At 34.1% G+C, this 20,456-nt stretch overlaps 1 protein-coding gene across 1 annotated transcript; it reads left to right on the top strand.

Moving 5' to 3' along the window:
* Nucleotides 1-9,329: 9,329 nt before the first annotated feature.
* On the top strand, nucleotides 9,330-13,656 carry LOC104903734 (chalcone synthase). Its single transcript, XM_019251690.3, is given in 3 exon segments — nucleotides 9,330-9,585; nucleotides 12,392-12,450; nucleotides 12,452-13,656. Coding segments are annotated over 3 exon segments (1,182 nt in total). The 5' UTR covers nucleotides 9,330-9,401; the 3' UTR covers nucleotides 13,391-13,656.
* Nucleotides 13,657-20,456: the final 6,800 nt, after the last annotated feature.

Here is a 20,456-nt window from a genome sequence, read left to right as displayed (position 1 = left end):
TCAAGTCGGAGAATTTTCCTTGAAGAACTAAAAATAAGAAACTAATGAAAAACTTAAAGTTGATTTAACATAGGGGTACAATATAGGATAAAAAAAATTCAACTCGAAAAGGAAAAAAATTTTGGAATATAGCGTAGAAAATGGAAAAATACATGGTACTATATCAAAAAAATAAAAAATATTCTCTTTATAATATTTATAAAAAGTTGAACCTTTTTATTCAAAATTAGGAGAGTAGAGTATTTATAATATAATGAAAGAGAATTATAATTAGAATAAAGTTTGTTGTAATATGAAGTGTTATATTGTTTAAATTTACAAGTGTAATTGTGGAAGATGAGAAATCACGAACAGGAAAAATAAAAGAAAAAGGAAAAAAAAGGAAAAGGGGTAAAAAGAAAAGGAAAAGAGAAAAAAAACTAAAAACATGTGAGCAGCAGTATCGAATCGGAGACCTTCAAGTTATAGGAAGCACGCTCTTACCACCGCGCCAAACGCGTTTAATCTGTAATATATGTCTCGATAGTGTATATATCCGTTCCTTAGTTTTTTTTTTTCCAGCGTTTTTATTTTTTTTTTTAATTTTTTTAGGGGTAGCATGTGCTACCCCTTGTTACTAAGTAGATCCGCCTCTGCTTAATGGTGTAAAATCTAAAATGCTGAAGTAATTGTCGAATGTCTTCAATTAGGGTTTGGATAGTCCAGGGGCATGTGTACTGCCCTTGCAGCACTCTTATAACTACTTGATTATCTCCTTCAATACATAGATCTTGAATATGATGTTGAATGGCCAGAATCAGTCCATTTCTTAATCCCCAGGCTTCAGCAACTAGAGCTGAGGTTTGACCAAATCGATAAACTTGAGCGGCCACAAGAAGACCAGCTGAGTTGCGAATGGCAACTCCGGCAGCGGCTGATGAGTCAATAACTGAACCATCAAAGTTAAGCTTGAAGCAACTGGATGGGGGAGGTTGCCAGCTAACTGCGATGGAAGTAGGGGACCTGCATAGTACACATAAATTTTTAGTGCATGCAATCTACTCTCTTGACTCTTGAGAACTTGTCACATACCCAAATGAGGTGTCTGGATGACAAGGTCTTGAGCATCATGAGTTTGTCCCTTTTTTGGTGCATGTAAAAAACTATCTTAATGTTTGTGGGAGATGTAAGCTCTTATAATACGATTGGCTCTATAATATATGAATATTAGTCCTACCAATTTTAAAGATTTATTGATACACTGCTTTTAACTTAGACTAGTTATTAGGCCCGGGCTATGCCCCGGGTAAGAAAGTTTTCATTTATTAATATTGTACTTTGATATAATAGCACTAAATACAACTTGGTCTAGTGGTTAAAACTTAAGTACGATCAAAACCTATACTATGCAATTTCTAATTTTTTTATTATTGTACATGGATTTCATGAAGTAAAACTCCTTAGGGAGAGCGCCACGTGGCACCGTTCGTAGTTTATGCACGCCTTTTAATATATTAGTATAGATATTAGACGTTGATCAATAACTAACTCGTAATTTTCACTATTTTTTGCGAGAATCAATTTTATAAAAATCACTTTACATGTAAATAATTTATATGAATTTTTCTTTTGTAACACAATACCTTCAAGATTTTCGTTTTTGATACTGGACAACACATGATACTGGATTATTTCTATTTTTGTTGAAAATTTTGAACTTTATCTCTTTCCCATGGTGATTTGCTCATTTATTCATGTCTTTCTTGTGTTTGGTGTAGTAGGTTTAATGGTAGAGTAGTAGTTAGTGAACCTTGGTATTATTTTATTAAGGCAATTAATATTAGGTTGTATTGTGGAGGGCACTTTGTAAGTAAGAAAAACAAAACAACTTATGAGAGGAAGCTAAATGGTGATAAGTCTAATTTTGGAGTTGCTTTGCATTTGAATGTAGAAGAGGTTTGTTTTAAGTTTGCTTATTGGATAAAAAACAGACTTAGGCTATGATGATGTGGGAGAGATTTGGTATAGGAAAAAAGGGTTAACTTTGCACAATGGCAGGGTAATGATTAGTTATGATGCAGATATTCCTAACTTCCTTGATGCACCTGAGAAAGATGGGTTCTATTACTTATATGTTGTGCAACCTAACAAGAAGTTGAGGTAGTAAATAGGGATGCTTATGGACCTGGGGTGACTTTCTATACAGATAGTGAAAACACAGGTGGAGAAAGTGAGCTGGAAAGTGATGTGAGTGCTGAAAAAACAAATGAGGAAAACTTTGAGTCATTAAATAACTCAAAGGGGGGTCCACAAGAGGGTCTACAGGGGGAGTTTTCAAGAGGGTTTATAGGGGGTCCACAGTGCAACACTGTCACACAAATATCCATAGAGAACCCTAGATCTAGTTCCACAAACCAAACAACATTTTGTATAGCTGAAAAAAAAATTCAACCCACACTACTACATAATTAACCTTAAGTAACACCCAGAAAATGTTACTTAAAGTGCTTAAAGTGTTACTATAGATAATAGGTAACACTTATTTGGGTGTTACATCTGCCCGTGTTACCTATGCTATTAGGTAACACTTTTACATGCTTGTAGTAACACTTAAAAAAGTGTTACTTTAAATTTTCTTATGTAACACTTTTAGTGTCTATTGTTACACTTTCAAAGTGTTACCCACAATTTCTTATGTAACACTTTTATATCATTAATAACATCTTATAGTGTTACAAATAGCCTATAGTAACACTTTATTCAACATTATGTATCACTTTTTGCCATCTCATGTAACATCTTTTGCGTTTTTACCATCTCTTGTAACACCTTATAGGTAATTAGGTAACACTTTTCTTTAATATATATATAATTATTTGAAATTACAGTAAAAATACTAATCAAACTATAAAAAATTGATATACATTATATTACAATAATGAATTAGTTTCATACACTGATTAATGCTATATTGCAAAAAGAAACTAATGAAAAAAAAATATGTATTATATAAAATCAAAACCTTCCAACAAGCAACATATTCATATGATAATCTGACATTAGACCTAATAGTCATATATCTAGTCTCCATCTTCTGTCATCTTGCCATATAAATGCATCTTCCTAGTCCATGTATGCTAATTTGTCAAGACTTCCAACCCAAAGTTTTGTTGTGAAGACTGGTCATCTCATCTTCGATCCATCTTTAGTCCACCCGCTATATGCATATATTTTTCTAACGACCTCGATATCATGAGTTGATACTTGAATTCTTCATTTTGCTTTTCTTGATACTATAATAAAAAACATTACAGATGACATCTTCAACAATAATATTATTTATTCATAAGCAAAGAAAGTAAATCTATTAGAAATTTAAAATAATATCATGAAATATGAATATGGAGAAGTGACTACATTTAGATGATAGTATGTTGCTTGAAATTCTTCTATGTCACATGAAAGCCAGCCAGAAGAGCTAGAGAGGGGAGGGAAAAGAGATAAAAAAGACATTTAGATGCTCATAAATAATGAACTTCTATACCACTTTTGACTAATGGAGTCCTAAATCTAGATCATATTTTTTAGTTCACTACCACAAAACTCAAGAGCTAAATGGAGTTTAAGTTCTCTACTGCAGCAACAAACTTGTTTACCTTGCTACTATTTCTCTCCTGTTCTCTAAAATACAAAAATAACACTATTAATAATAAAGCAAAAAAATGAGTGCATAAACACTATAAAAAAGCAGAATAGATACATGTACTAGTTCCAAAAACCAAATAATAGCACATCCTTGAAATATGAAGGTGGCATTGAGTCCAAAGCATTTTTATTTTCCTATCATCATCATTATCATAGAGCAACAATAGACATAGTTAGTCCAATACTTCAAACAGGATGAGACAGATTAGCAAAAGATCAAATGTCGACCAACAAAGTCAAAGGGTCTAAGCCTAGTAACAGCAAATAGGTTGCCTTCATAATTGAGTTCAAAGAGGTATCAACTAGTAACAGTAAGTAACATTGAACAAACAAAAAGTAAGCAATATTGTACAAACCTCGCAGAATTGTGAGTTGAATTGATAATATAGAGAAAAAAATCGCAAGAAAGCTTCTAAAAACTCATAATCATCGTCAATGGCAGATCCTTTATTTTAGACTCAGTGATGCAGGCGAAAGTTAATCATCCTCAACGGATGATTGCAGGTGCCAGGAAACCACTAATTGTAGGTTTCGCAAACCAATTGTAGGTGGTAAGTGCATATCGTCGCCGCCGCAAAACGTAGGCAAAATTAGCAAATAAAAAAATACAAAAGATTGTTCATAAATTCAAGCATAATTAACCATCAAATTTTAAAGAATGATAAGTCGAGCGCGTGAGAGTAAATTTGAGTGCCTAAATCAATCGAAAGATATGTGAATCAGTAGATTTTAGGTAATGATATGGATAATTCATCAACAACAGCAAAAATTTTTGGTGTAGTAATAATAAAAATCAAGCGAAAGCAACGAAATGAAGTAGGTATTCGGAAAAAAAGGAATTGAGAACAAAATTATATGTACAGTAATGAATGAATTTCTCACAAATGGCTTACAGCAAGAAAATCCGATTGAACCTCGTCGATTAATACGAACTTCAATAATTCGAAGCAGTGATCTTGATTCCGACATTTCAAATGAATTCGAGAAGTACTACAGCTGAAATTTGATGAAAAACGAAAAGTTAGATTACAAATTTTTGACTGAAATATGATGATTTCAATCACGGTTTCACCAGTTACAGAAGATGAAGGAGGAGATTCGAGAAGAAATTTATGGAGATATATTGCGAGAAACTAATCGCAAATTGATGAGGAAATTTAGATGGAAATTTGATCGAACAAAAAGGCGAAATTTTGAGAAACGATATTAGCGAAAGTTGAGCTAGGATTGAACAAAAGCATGTAAAAGTTTGGTTGAACTCCATTAATGGAGCTTGAAGAAAAAGTAGTAATGGAAAGAGGAGAGAGTAGAGATGAAGGACGAGGAAAAGTGAAATTTAATTTGGGGGATTAGGGTTTTCTAATTTTTCGGCTTTCATAGACTCAAACAATTACGCCAAAATCGTCAATGGTTAATGGATGTTTGGCTTAGTATTATTTTTTTTTCTAATTTTTATTAACCTATAAAAAATATTTAAAAGCTAATTAATTAAATAAAAATTTTAAAATCCCTATTTTACAGTTTTTAGTGTTAGTATTTTAGAAGTGTTACTTATTTTAAAAATTATAGTGTTACTATTTCAGAAGTGTTACCTATTACAAAGTTTATAGTGTTACCGTTTCAGAAGTGTATACAAAAATGTTACATATTACAAAAGTGTTACCTTAAATGTTACAAATGGACAAAGTGTTACATAAGTGTTACTTAATAAATAGAAAATCTATAATTTGAAAAGTGTTACCTAAATGTGTTACTTAAGGTCAATTATGTAGTAGTGCCACCTCAAACACAACCACCACAACAAGAAGACCCAAACTACCCATAAGACCAACCCAGAAAAACCTTTCCCCTCCTGCACCCCACCCAACACCACAGATAATACCCCAGCCTACACCTAACCCAACACCACAGTCTACAACCCAGCCTACACCTCAGGTAGATGAGGAACAATCTGAAAAGTGATGGGAGTGATGTATGTTTGAGTGACAATGATTTTGAAGACAGGGATGATGATGATTTGTTGAATGAACATGTAGATCATGAGATAAGTGATAGGGTTACTAGGAGTTTGGGGGTTGAGGAAAGATACATAACCTGGGACAAATGAGGAGTTGGATGATGAGGGATTAAAACTATGCCATGGGAATGAAATTGTTTACAATAATGATGAAGTGGTGAGTGAAGTAGGTTTAGATGATGAGGAGCCTACTTATCCAAAGTTCAATCTAGAGACTGATTTCAAGGGTAAGATTGAGGTAATTAAAGGCCTAAAGTTTTCTAGTAATAAAATCGTTAGGAAAGCTTTGCAACATCATGCAATAGATCATGGTTATGAACTTATGATTATTATTTTATGCATAACAACCAAACTTGGGTGAGTGCTTATTGTGTAAAGAGATGTGGGTGCCCTTGGAGAAGATCTAGAATTTTAGAGTGCACTTGTAAGAGTAGGAGGAAATGCAGGTTCAAGATACACTGTTGCAAGTTGAAATTAGAGGAAACTTGGCAGATTAAGAGTATCAGACTTAAGCACATTTGTGGTCACCAATCCACCAATTCAAAGCTGACATCACAATACCTAACTGAGAGGTATCTTGAGGATTGGAGGGATGATCCTACCTGGAAACTAGCTGCCTTCATTAAAAGGGAAAGGAGCGAGTTTGGGTGTGAGATAGGGTATTATAAAGCTTGGTATGCAAGGAAAAGAGCTTTGAAAATGATTTTTTGTGATGCAGATTTGGAATATGAGAAGGTATGGGATTATGCAGCCGCAATTACGAAGTATAACCCAGGTAGTACTGTTGTGGTGAAGGTTGAAGGCATACAGAACCCTCCACCATTCTTCTAGAGACTATATGTTTGCTTGAAAGCTTGCAAAGAGGGCTTCATGGCAGGGTGTAGGCACATACTTGGAGTAGATGGGGCATATTTGAAGGGAGCTTACCCTGACATTCTGTTGACAGATGTTGGGAAAGATGGTAATAACATCTTCCTAGTAGCTTGGGTTGTGGTTGAGACACAGAACTCAGATATATACTTGGTGTTGGTTCTTGGAGCTACTAAGAAATGACATATCAACTGTAGCTGATTCAGTGACATGCGTTAATGAGCAAGATGAACTCACCTATATGTCTGATAGACAGAAGGTATGAAGTTAGCTTAGTTCCCTAAATTTATGTAATACTAATAATGTAAGTTAATGAAAAAAATCATGCTTCATACAGGGTCTGTTAGATGCATTCAAAACTGTCATGCCTCAAGCAGAAACCAGATATTGTTGTAGGCATATCTAGAGCAACTTCAAGAATAATTTTCCAGGTGTTGTCTACAAAGAGCATTTCTGGAAGTCTGTAAGATCAACCACAGAGGTATGACTTTCAACATTTGTTTTTTACTTATTGCATATTGTTTAGGAAAGTCTATAAACTTATTTATTTTTTAATTTGTCTTAAACAACATCATTTCAAGAGCCATATGCAAGATATAAGAAAACTGAATGAGGAACCCTATAACTACTTGCAAGCTATTCCAACATTTCACTAGTCAAGACATGCATTTAGCTCAGCTTCAAAATCAGACATGTTACTCAAGAACTGTTGTAAAAGTTTCAATAATGTTTTGAAAGATGCAAGGAGTATGCCTATTTTGCAATTGATGGAATGGGTTAGAAGGTATGTGATGTCAAGGTTTCTTGCAGAGAAGGAAGGGCTTTTACTGGTGTGATTATCCCAACTATTGTGAAGGTAATAAACAATGGACTGCAGCAAGTGACAAAAATGAGACTCATCCAGGCTGACCTCCATGAGTTTGAGGTAGATGAAGAAGGTGACACATATGTTGTCAACCTTGACACCAAATTTTGTAGCTGCAACAGGTGGTCTTTAATGGGAATTCTATGCTAGCATGCACTAGCTTGCATCCAAAAGAAAAGAATGGATTATGAACCATTTATCCACCCTGCATATCATGTGGAAACATATGCCAAGTCATATGCGGCTTCATGAGAGCAATGCCTGGTTAAGGGATGTGACTCCATATCCTAGGCCACTTCCTCTTCCACACAGAAATATGCCTAGAAGGCCTTCAAAAAAAAAAAAAAAAAGAAGGAGCCTGGTGAGGATGAGGAGAAGAGGAATGTGCAAAAGGCCAAGAAGCAAAATAGGTGAAGCAATTGTTCAAGATTAGGGCACTAATGTAAACAAGTGTCCTACTCCTCCAATCAAGAAAGAAAAAAGAAAGCAAGGGAGACCAAAGAAGAATACAACTCCAACCACATCAACTCCATCCACAACAGCCACATCTACAGAAGCCACTACATCTGCATCAGCTACTTCTCAGAGAGGGAATAAGTCAAGGTTACTGACAGATGTGCTAAGTCAATCTTCACAGCACTCTTTCACTACTTCTGGACCAACATACCTTCTCTGCAAGAAACCTTGACATCACATACCTTCTAACCCATTCCATGCTTCTCAGCCACTAACACATTAAATACATATCTTTGCCACTCAGTAGGATCCTCATCCACCCACTCGAATGTCTCGCAACCTCGTTGTCCTGTTTCATGATTGTAAAACTTGCAAGCCAAGAACCTTCTTCCTGGATTATCATGAGTCCAAGACGTTCTTCTTACACATTGGAACCCACACGCACACTTTACCATTGGAGCTATAAAAAAAAGGAAGTGGAGTAAATTCTGGAAATTCACAGATATAACAGACAATTGAGAGAATTGAAAATTAGGGTAAGAATAAAAATTACTGGATTAATGTTAGGGAAGAAGAAAAAGAAATTTTTTCCATAAACTGGGATTTAGGGGAATTAGGGGATTATGATATAGTTATATAAGGTGGAAAGTGGAAAAGAGAGGGAAAACGTGAAGAAAAGAGGGAAAATTGGAGTGGATAGCGTGCAATTAGTAGATTGCCAAGGTCAACGTCGGAAATTAAGAGGTCAACACTGAAAAATAGTGTAAGGATTCATCTCGCAAAGAAAAATAAGTTTTTGGTTTGTTTTCGCAAAAAATGCTTTATAAGTTTTTTTTTCGTAAAAATGAACTCGTAAAAAAAATTTTTGACAAATTTTCCAAAACAATAATATACTATAATATAAAATCTGATTTGATCATCTCGAATTTTTGGTGTGTATTTCTAAAATATCAACTTTAAATAACTTATACAAATATGCAATGCAAGATACTAATGATCACTAATATGTGTTTGACGCCATAAAACAGACAAAAGTTGCAACTAATACTCATTTAATCCACTTTTATATGTTCTTAAAATTGGGTTTGTATTCATGAATGAAGATCACAATCTTGACACCTTAAACCGGAAGACAGGAGTTGTACGTGCAGTATGAAAGGAAAACAAGGTTGAAGTTTCAGCTATGGAGGAGGAAGACCGGGAGAATTATGATATTATAGATCAAAGATATTAATAAAATTTAATAATAATATCATAATACAAAAATTAGTTAAGGGGAAAGGTTGATGTGAAGAGAAGGATGTGGCAATGTATCTAACGCAAAAAGGAACAAACCACGTGGACAGTATCTGCCCTTCCATACAACCTAACAAAACTCCAATTCTATAAAAACGAAACCATATGTTATAAAAGTTTCCACATATCATTATTCTCCTCTATTGTACTGGCCTACACATTAAACTCTTTTTTCCTAAACCATCTTTTCTTGAATAAGTTACGAAAAAAAAAATGGCAAGTTCATCAGTAGAAGAAATAAGGAAAGCTCAAAGAGCAAATGGTCCAGCCACAATATTGGCAATTGGTACTGCAACTCCACCTAACTGTGTCTACCAAGATGATTACCCTGATTACTACTTTCGAGTTACCAATAGTGAGCATATGACTGAGTTGAAGGAGAAGTTCAAACGCATGTGTACGTGGTTTTAACTCATTATACTATGCTGCTACTCTTTTTCTTTAGTTGTTGTCTTCAATTTAGTTTCTCATAACTATATGATCATGCATGCAATTTTGTCAAAGTAGCAACTCAACTAAAAGTTTAAACGGATGGTTAGAGTAGTCCAGAAAATAGATTTATATTCTATCCCATCCCTTCATGCGGGAGCTCATTCGGCTTGAAGTGTGGATGCAGCATAGGCCTCTCTTATACCTGGCGCTATATATTCCACTTAGAAAAACGTGACTTTTATGTCACGCTGGTTCTTGTACCATAATACACGTATTTGGCCAAAAATAGTGTGTTGCCCTTCTCATTGATTTACCGTTCATATGTTTAAAAGAACAGGAATCCAAAAACAAATAAAGTACTAATTGCATTTTAGATAACCACATAAATAACAAGATATTCAATATATCTCTAATATCCTAACAAATTATAATGGTGATTCGTTAGTATAATGCTATTATAATTCTATGCATGATGTTAAATCATACCACCTCTACCTTCTTCTGTTTTTATTAATTGCAATGCTTTGTCTTTAACATAAGCTTGTGAAGGTGGTTAGACACAACTTTTCACTATTGATATATCTAATTATCTTTTAGTAAAGAAAATTAGAAAAATTGAATTTTTGTACATATATAATGAGATAAATCTAACTGTATTTCATAAGTACAAAAATTTATTTTGTACACTAATCAAAACTTTGTGATTAGAGGAAGTATATAAATAGTGATAAGGTCCAAATGTGCAGAAATAATAATAAAAAAAAAGAAAAGATCAAGGTAATACTTGTAGTAGATGTCAATCATATGAATTGTAAAATTTGTCACCTTATTGCTCAAGAAAAGAGGGTCACAACTCAGAATGCTCATAGCCTTATACCACAAACGTTTACATATATGATCTTCTATTCCTTTCTTAGCCTTAATTATATGATTGGAGCAGAACCACAGAAGTCGTATCGATCAGAGCCATGTGGATGAATGAATCACAACTTATTTTTACTACTTGGAGTTTTAAATTTATTTGTAATTACACAAATAACTTTATGGTTAGTAATTTTTAGTTTTGCGCATTGGTACAACTTCTACCTTAGTATCTATACTAATATATTAAAAGGCGTGCGAAAACGAGGAACTGTGTACCACGTGGCGCTCTCCGAGTTTTAGTTCATGGAATCCATGTACAACAATAAAAAATTAAGAAATTGCATAGTATATGGTTTGATCCTGAGACCTCAAGTGCATATACTAAAGTCCTAACCACTAGACCAAGTTTTATTTAGTGTTATCATATCAAAGTACAATATTAATAAATAAAAATTTTTCTTACCCGGGGCATAACACGGACCTAATAACTAGTTTATTGTATAAAACCAAGACATATTTGAGCTCGACCACCTAAATAACAAGTATCGTACCCGTTTCGAAGGACCAAAGCAGTATTAATTGCTGTCTTAATGTTTGGGGTAGGTAACAATATATACTCATATATTTATATAAATATTATAAAGTGTTCCTTTTAAAGTAACAGTAGCACGTGTCACTCTTATCAAATATTTAATACACATGTTTATAATCTTATTAAAAAAATATAATTACTACGATACGAACACATGACCTTTGAAATGAAATGTAAGAGTTTAACCATAATCCACTACAATTTCAATGCTTAATATTTTAAAATAAAATATAATAAAATCTTATAATATGTAATAAATTAATATATAGACAATCCTTTTGATATCTAACACTTTCGTTAAGTAATTTCATTCTCTTACCCCAATTCTATTAAAATTATTATTTTCATCACCAATTCCTTATAAGATTTTTTCAAAACAATTTATCATGTCATAACGTCACTTTTTTCGATTTCGCACTAGACAAATATTACGAAAAGCTAATAAAATTAAGCATGAGATTAGAGGTGGCAAACGGGTCATAACGAATCGGGTTATAATCATGTCAACTTTGTGTTCGAGTTTCGATCGGGCCCGTTCTGATACGAGTTCATCTCGGGTCCCTGAGATTTCAGATCGAATCGGATCGGGTTAGATTGAATTGGGTTATATCGTTTTCAATCTTGCAAATAAATAAAACACATATCAGTCTGATAAGAGTAAGTTAAATAATAAATAGATAATGGGTAAATCATATATAGTATTTCATGATAATTTTTCATTAAATTTGTTTAAAAAGTAACTAATATGACAAATTTTTGAGTCGGATTCAGGTCATTATTATCAGGTAAATTTCGTCGGGTCACTTTAGGATTGGGTGGATTTGGGTTTGAGTCTACTTTACTTTCGGATCGGGTTATTTCATGTTTTGGTTCTATTCCGGGTCATTATTTTCGAGTGGAAAACGGGTCTCGGATTGAGTATTTCTGGTCAAGTCAACGGGTAAGGGTCTATTTTGCCAGCTATACATGAGATGCATGAATAATTATATATTTGATAATTGTAACTGACCTAGGGTATCGCCCAGACCAAAATACTAGTTAAAGTTGTAAAACCCCGTTATTCTCCTGAATATTATGAGAAAAGAAATACAAAACTACTAAAAAGGACTTTTTTTTTCCTATTAGGAGAAGAATTCCCGACTTTGAAAACAAAAAAAAAAATAGCTTCAATGCAATTTAATCCATTTTTTTTCTTGAAAAAAGCAATCAAGTACAAGTCCACGTCGTATATTTAGCGAGGCATATTACTTTTGTTCTCTTTATAGTCTATATATGCTCCAAACATGTTAATATCAACAAAAGTTTGAATTTACAGGTGACAAGTCAATGATAAAAAAACGTTACATGTATTTGACAGAAGAATTCCTAAAGGAAAAACCCCAACATGTGCGCTTACATGGGCGCATCACTAGACACTCGCTAAGACATTGTGGTGTCCGAAGTTCCAAGGCTAGGTAAAGAGGCGGCAGTTAAGGCGATCAAGGAGTGGGGTCAGCCCAAGTCTAAGATCACCCATGTTATCATGTGCACCACCTCTGGTGTAGACATGCCTGGTGCTGACTACCAGCTTGCCAAGCTCCTAGGGCTTCGCCCTTCGGTCTGCCGCTTCATGCTCTACCAACAGGGTTGCTTCGCTGGTGGGACTGTTCTCCGCCTTGCTAAGGATCTTGCTGAAAACAATCGTGGAGCTCGTGTCCTAGTGGTGTGCTCAGAGATTACCGCCATTTGTTTTCGTGGGCCTACTGAGACTTACTTAGACTCTATGGTGGGTCAGGCTCTTTTTGGAGATGGGGCAGGGGCATTGATTGTTGGTGCTGATCCAGATGAATCCATCGAAAGACCTTTATTCAAAATGGTTTGGACGGCCCAGACTATAATTCCTGACTCTGAGGGTGCAATTGATGGGCATTTACGTGAAGTAGGCTTAACTTTTCATCTATTAAAGGATGTTCCTGGCCTTATTTCTAAGAACATTAATAAAGCTCTTGAAGAAGCCTTTACCCCACTTGGGATTAGTGATTGGAATTCTATCTTTTGGATTGCTCACCCGGGTGGTCCTGCAATACTAGACCAAGTTGAGGCTAAATTAGGCCTCAAGGAAGAGAAGCTTCATGCCACCCGCAACGTGTTGCGTGAATTTGGTAACATGTCTAGTGTTTGTGTCCTTTTCATCCTCGATGAGATGCGGAAAAGGTCGTTGGAAGAAGGGAAGATCACAACGGGTGAGGGGTTGGATTGGGGTGTTTTATTTGGATTTGGACCAGGCCTAACTATTGAAACCGTTGTACTTCATAGTGTTCCTTTGAGTTTGTAATCTTAGTGGTTTATGAGGTAAAATACAAAACTCAAAGAAAGAAAAATGCACTAGGATGACGAGTTGTCTTTCGGCTACAAAACGTTTTCACGTTTTCTTTCTATTTAGTTAGCTATGGTTGTACACTATCCTTATATGTTGTTACTTTAGCTTTGTGGTTTGGAAGAATAAATTCTGAAAATATGTTTGTTGATTGGGATTATATTCTTGTTGTTTAATGACAACAAATACATTAACTATATATATTATGTTGAAGCTTCTACCTTTTTTTTGAATGAGAAACCAAAGCTTGTATAGTTACAGCTTGTAGTTTGAATTGGAAGAAATAATTCTTAATGAAGTTTATCTATGAAATGCTTATCTTCGCCGATAAAATTCTAGCTTAAACATTGTAAATTCTAATTATTAGTTTTTCGTGAAACATGTCTTGTGATCTGAAGAACAATTGATTCAGGCACTATCAAATAGTTGTTGGCTTATTATATTATTGGGTTTAATTAACTAATTGTTGTACTAACTACTAATTGGTAGTTTGACTAAATGATGTTATAAATATCATAATCAACATGTTTTACACATCGGCATAAAACATGCAAATCCAACTTAATAGAAATCACATATGAACTAAAATAGTTTCCTATGCATGATTTTACATAATTTTCATCCTTATAATCATGATACTAATCCAATCAACACACATAGGTATGTACTACCTTATGTAGACAAATTGAAATGCCATTTTCATAACCTTAAAAGTCGCCTAAAGTGAATTCTCCGCCTAAAACAACCAATATAAATCCACAATCAATCCCTTATAAATTTACAGCAATAATAAAATAATTTAAACCCTTTTTAAAAGTTTTTAAAAACTTTTATCATCATTAAAACATAAGCATTAAAGCCTCCTAGTATAGTACTACTATACTAGTTGTCAACAACTCTCAAAACTCATGTTTTAAAATCATAAATCTCCATCAACAATACTCTATTCAAATTTTCAGCAACATATTTAAAATCATAAGAATAATCAATCTCATAATAAACTATGATATACTAAATGATTTTTCAACCTTTAAAAGCTTAAAAATCCATTCTTTGATAATTAAAAATCCAATCCAAACATAATAAGTAAATTTGAATTTTTATTTCTACAATACATAAATAATATAATCTTAGATTCGTAACTAAATCATCAAACTATAACTTTTTAAACATAAACATATTTAAAAAAATCTTCAAAATATAAACTTTGCATTTAAGATAACTTGATTAGGAGGAAGAAAAATAATCAAACCAAGAAAAGAGGAGGAACACGCCGGCGGGAAAGGCGACGGACTATCAATTTTATTACACAACGAAAAGTAATTATTAATATTTTTTTAGGAAAAATTATTTTAAATAAGTCAACTGTTGCGCGGTCTTTCCATTTTAAGTCTACCTTTTTATCATCCCTGATTGAATTAGGCGTATAGGTCTATTTTCTTCTATTGAGCTTTAATCTATTTGTGACATGTTTAATAGGTTACATGTGTTATGTGTCACCATATGATTGGTTTGCTATTTTTTTTGTTTTATTTTCTCTCTACTCCCTCCACCTCTCATCTTTCTCTTCCCTCTCCCTTATGACCACCCGTCCCCTGCCGCCTTATGTAATCCCCCACAATTTTAAAGAATTTTCATAAATATATTAAAGTATTTATGTAGTTATATTTAAATCCAAATGAGTTTGGAAAATGATTTAACTTTTAAAAAAGGGTTGACTATTTTAAAAGTCAACTAAAAATATTTTTCATAGCTTAATAAAATTTGTAATATTTTAATTAAGCATGTTTTAATAAGAGTTTTAATTATTAAAAGCATATTTGAAAAGAAAGCTTAATGGAATCGAAAGCCCAAAAGTAATAAAAAGGGAGAGGATTATTTGATGACCAAAGTCCTAATAAGCCCATCTTGTTAGTCATCAAAGTTTTAATTATTGAAATCTCTTTTCCTAAGCCCAAAAGGATTAGCCTCTATTTAAATATTCTAAAAACCCAAAATTTTACCCTACACTCTACTTTCTCTCTCTTCCCTTGCACGTGATTTCTTTCTCTCCCTCTCTCACCCGGCCTTTCACTTTCTCTCTCCTCTTTGAGCGTGACTTTCATATTTTTCCCTCAAAAGTTCGTTTCTTCTTTGCTAAGTAATGTTTCTTGTTGAACAAGAAACGTCACGAATCTTTTCAAGAACCCAGTTGGTGCTGCCGCCGGACCTTCTTGCTGTCACTGCTGCCGGGCCCTTCCTTTCCTCCTTGTTGTGGTTGTTTTTCTTTTCTTCTCCTCTAAGATTCCATTAAAGTATTAGTTTTTATATTATTTTATTATTTATTAGCATGTTTATGATTTAAATTATGGTTTTACATGCAAAATATATTTCGGTTGTCATATATGTAAAAATAATAAATTTCAGATTTATTATTTTCAGTTTTTATTATGAAAGATATAATTTTTGAGGTTTTTAATCACTAGAAACTATATTTTAAAGTATAAACATGAGATTTGGTTAGTGATAATTTTATATGTATTAAATATATTTTCAGAAGATTTATAAATTTTTATAATGCTGAATTTCAGAAAGTATGTATTTTAAGGTTTTTAATGATTTTTAATCACTAGAATAGTTGTACTATACTAGGGATTAAAAATAAGAAAGTTTATAGATAAAAACGATTTTAAAGACGTTTAAAAGGGTTTGGGATTTTTAAAGTTGCTGTAAATTTTTAGTTCAAAGTATTTATTTATTATTTTATTTTTAGGCGGAGAATTCGTAGTAGGAGACTTTTAGAGCGTAAAAGTGGCCTACGATTCGTTTATACAAGGTACGTACATAGTCTACGTGCTATATGATTTAGAAACTGCTTAGGGATGTTTATTTATTAGTATCATGTATAGGATCTTTGTTCATATATATGATTTACTGGAATTGTTTTACATGTTATTCCTGTGTGCTACATGTAAACTAGAATATTTAGAGTATGAATGTTTGTATGGAAGTTTGATGCAAGCAGATAAGCCAGTTTTTGTATTAATTCGTGAGTGAATTAATGTAAGTAAGATTGAATCATGTGTTACATGGATTCTTGAGTATTATTTATTTATCTTATAAGAACCGTGGATCTTATTTGGCAAGTATGAGTTATACCTATATAAAGATACAGTTTACTGTTGGCTAGGTTCAACAGGCAAGTTAGTAAAGAATAAAAAGAAGTAAAAGGAGTCTTGATTGATAAGTTGTGAACACTTGTTAATTCTAAGACAAAAAGGAGTTCTGTTATGATTATGTGCTTATTAGTTATGTGTTATGTGCTTGGTTGGTGTCGACACAAGTATTAAAATGAATGCAACGTAAAGTGAAACGAGAATAGGTTATAGACTTTAGACTGGTGCACGTCTAGAGTTGGACATAAGGGTTGGGGTTATGGTGACGTGCCATACTTTTCTAGGAATGGGTTGATCACCATCCTTTTTATTCAAAGGTTCCTCGATATCGCAGGTCATCTGAAATGCGGAGTCGCGCCCCCATTTCATCTTAGTAGGCAGGACAACTCGTCCAATAACTATTCCATTAAAATAATAAAAGATGTTTTAAGTTTAGTTCAGTAAAAGTCGTCTGCAGATTATTATTTATATGTTTATTATTTATTCCTGCAAGTTATTTTGTAGTATCATGTTTAGGATTATTTATGTCTGATATGTAGTACTCAGCTTTGCTGATTACGTGCTTGTTTGTGTGTGTGATCATGGCTTTGCCTATTGATCCTATGATGATCCTTCTGGTGAGCAGAGTCAGTATTGCATTGACATTACAGGTTCGCAGATGCATCTCATTGGGAATCTGGAATGGAGAGACTACTCATACCTAGCATAGTTTAAGTTATTTTCGTAGGAACATCTTTATTTCAGTTTGAGGTTTATTAAGTTGGTGTGTTTTAGTTTCAAACACTTGTCATTTATTTAACGAGTTTTAATAAAGTTGGTTTTTAGTAAATTGTTTTCCGCTGCAAAATTCTGAGTAAGCCGAAACGTTATCACACGGGCGATAATGCCTGGGTAATTCTCTAAGGTTATTATAAAAGTATTTTCTAGGAAGAGGGAATTATCGGGGTGTTACACCCTACATCCCCAACATCAGCACACCGCACCCCACCCCACCCCTCCTCAACCCACATAGCCCCCGCGGGATGCGACCTCCCTCCCACTCCCACTCCCACCCCTCGCCTCCCTCACCTCCCTCGCCCATTCGCCTATCATCTCCCTTCGTCCAAGTCCAAAGCTCCGTCGCCCAACAACCCCACTAAAACCCACCATCATTAGGTTCACAGGGGATGAGGGAGCTCGCATGAACACATCACTAACCTTGTTCGGTGAAGGTGGCGAGAGAGAGGGGGCAGGGGAGGTGTTCGCAAGGGGTGTGGGAGGTCGTAGGAAAAGGGGGGATGCGGTAAGGGTGTTTGCAAAGGTGGGTTGGGGCGTTCGCAGAGGCGGGGAGAGGGTGGGGAAGTGGTGTTTGCAGGGTTGGGTGGATTTTCAATTTTGGATGGGTTAATGGGTGGGTCAATGGGTTTGTTTAAAGTCAAACTTTTTAATTATCAATTTATTAGGTTACTGATCACTTAGCCTAATTAAAGTTAATGGTGCTACAAAGTTGACTTGACTAGAAATAATTAAAAGTTAGACTTAAATTGGAAGACGACACAAAGGTTGACTTATTTAAAACAAATTTTTATTTTTTTTATCCCTTAAAAAAAGTAAATATTTTTTTATTACCTTAAATGATGCATTGCAGAAAAAAAAAAAACATGTTTTCTATATTATATTATATTATATATATAGGATTTTCTGTCCCAAACCAACTTAACTTTGTGCCACTTTGCGAGAAACTACCTTAATTAAATGAAATTGTCCAAAACTACCTTAAATAGTAAAAACAACTGTTAACTACTACCTAAATGATTTAAAGAGGAGTTGACAATGGTTTTTAGGTTAATAATAACGATGTATTGGACACGTGACTCGATTTTTTTGCCATTTTTCATCATGTTCCCTCCATTCCCTCATTTTGATGCTAATGGTGGTGGTAGGGTGTGGGTGGGGCAGTTATTGGTTGCGGGTTCTCGATTTGGGGACGATATATGGATTTTCGAGTAGTGGGTACTAAGCAGGGTGGTTCATGGGTTGCGACGGGTGGTTGTATGGGTTGTGGCAAGTGACGGTTGGTGGCTCTATATATGGATGTGGCTTGTGGTGGGTGCTCATATTGGTGGTTTTGGGTTGCAGTGGGTGGTTGTGGGTTTGTGTAGGTGGTTGTAGTGGTTGTAGTGGTTGTGTCGAGTGCTTGTGTTGGGTACTCATATTGGTGGCTTTGGGTTACATTGGGTGGCTTTGGGTTGCAATGGTTAGTCGTAGTGTTTATGGCGAGTAACGATGGTGCTCATATTGCTAGTTGTTGTTGGAAATATTTCATTTTTATGATTTAAAAATTATATTATGTATTATTAGTAAAATGGTTTTCTAAATCCTTTTACTTTATCAATTTTTTCTATTAGTCTAAGTAGTGGACTAGTGCTCCTTAATTTTTGAGTTGTTACCATTATAATGGTATTGGGTCAGTTCAAGTTAACTGGAAAAATAAGTTGTTGTGGGAGTGGGCCTAAGTTATAGGCATTTTAGTTTATACTCCCTCCGTCTTTTTTTATTTGCTACATTTTGTCATTTAGGGGTGTTTCAATTTATTTGCTACATTTGCAAATATTTCCATATATAGTACATAGGTCCCACACTTTATTTACAAATTTGTCATCACTCCCTTCTTGATTTTGTAAATGTTTCCATATATACATAGGTCCCACAATTTACCTATTTGCTTTTTTGTTAATTCCATTTATATCAATGGTCCCCACTCCCTCCTTGATCTTTGTGAAAAAGTGCTTGTAGCAAATAAAAAAAGACGGAGGGAGTAACTGTTGTTGGGTTGCATTATTTATAAGAAGCAATAAGTTTCCAAAACACTCACTACAAAACAAAAGGAAAACAAAAATATCTTTCTCTACTCTCAAGACCACGGCATTTCTTCCTTTCATATTCTTTACTGTTGCTTTCTTTCATCTTCTTTACTTGTTGATTTCTTCATCTTCTTTGCTCTACTCACTTAAATCCTCCACAATCAATTCAATTAAAAGTTGTTAATTCTCGATTGGAGCATAGAGTTATCAACTGGTTTGGGGATTCTTCTTTGCTGTCACCGAAGGAGTCCGACGGGTTGTCGAATCTTGAGAGAGGGACATATTCTAATTTGACCAGTGCAGTGGGGCGTATCCTCTCTAAAGAGAGCGCTACAACGTGTTTCGACCCAAGCTATTCTAAACTTACTCTTATTTATTGAATTTAGTTAGTTTGTTATTAGTTTGTTGTTTGATTCTGATTGGCAGTGTACTTGAACAATTTTGCTAAACTGATTTTCTTAATTGAGTGTTACTGTAATTTCTAATTATTACTATCAATTTCCTAACAATTTTAGAGAGGATATTTTTCTGCATTATTGTTAATTGGAATTACAGTTATGGATATTCTTAAGTCCTTGTCTAGTAAACCTGATAAGTTTGATGGAAAAAAATTTTTGTGTTAGCAACAACATGAAATTTTGTTTGACTGAGCTGAACCTCTTTTCTGTGATTAAAGAGAGTATAGTCATAGATTCTGATGCAGATGGTTCTAAATCCCCTGATCTTGAGAGTCAAAACATCTTATGTCATGGCAGAATTTTAAGTGCTCTGTCTGATGGTATCTATCGTATACTCTGTCATACTAAAACTGCTCATGAATTGTGGAATGCTCTGATTATCATTATGGTGCTACTGAAAAAGGGTCTTAAACGTGTCTCTATTGATGATTGGCTTGATTTTCAAATGGTTGATAATAAGAGTATGTCTCGCCAATTGACTACCTTTTAAAATTTGGCCAAGGTTAATATTCCTATAGTTAAGAAGAGAAAAATTGGCCCAAAAACTGTTGATTGTGCATTTGTTGGT

This window comes from Beta vulgaris, chromosome 6 (genome assembly GCF_026745355.1).
Source record: "Beta vulgaris subsp. vulgaris cultivar EL10 chromosome 6, EL10.2, whole genome shotgun sequence".
Lineage (NCBI taxonomy): Eukaryota > Viridiplantae > Streptophyta > Magnoliopsida > Caryophyllales > Amaranthaceae > Beta > Beta vulgaris.
Note: the sequence above shows the minus strand (reverse complement) of the source record. Positions and strands in the feature narration are given on the sequence as shown.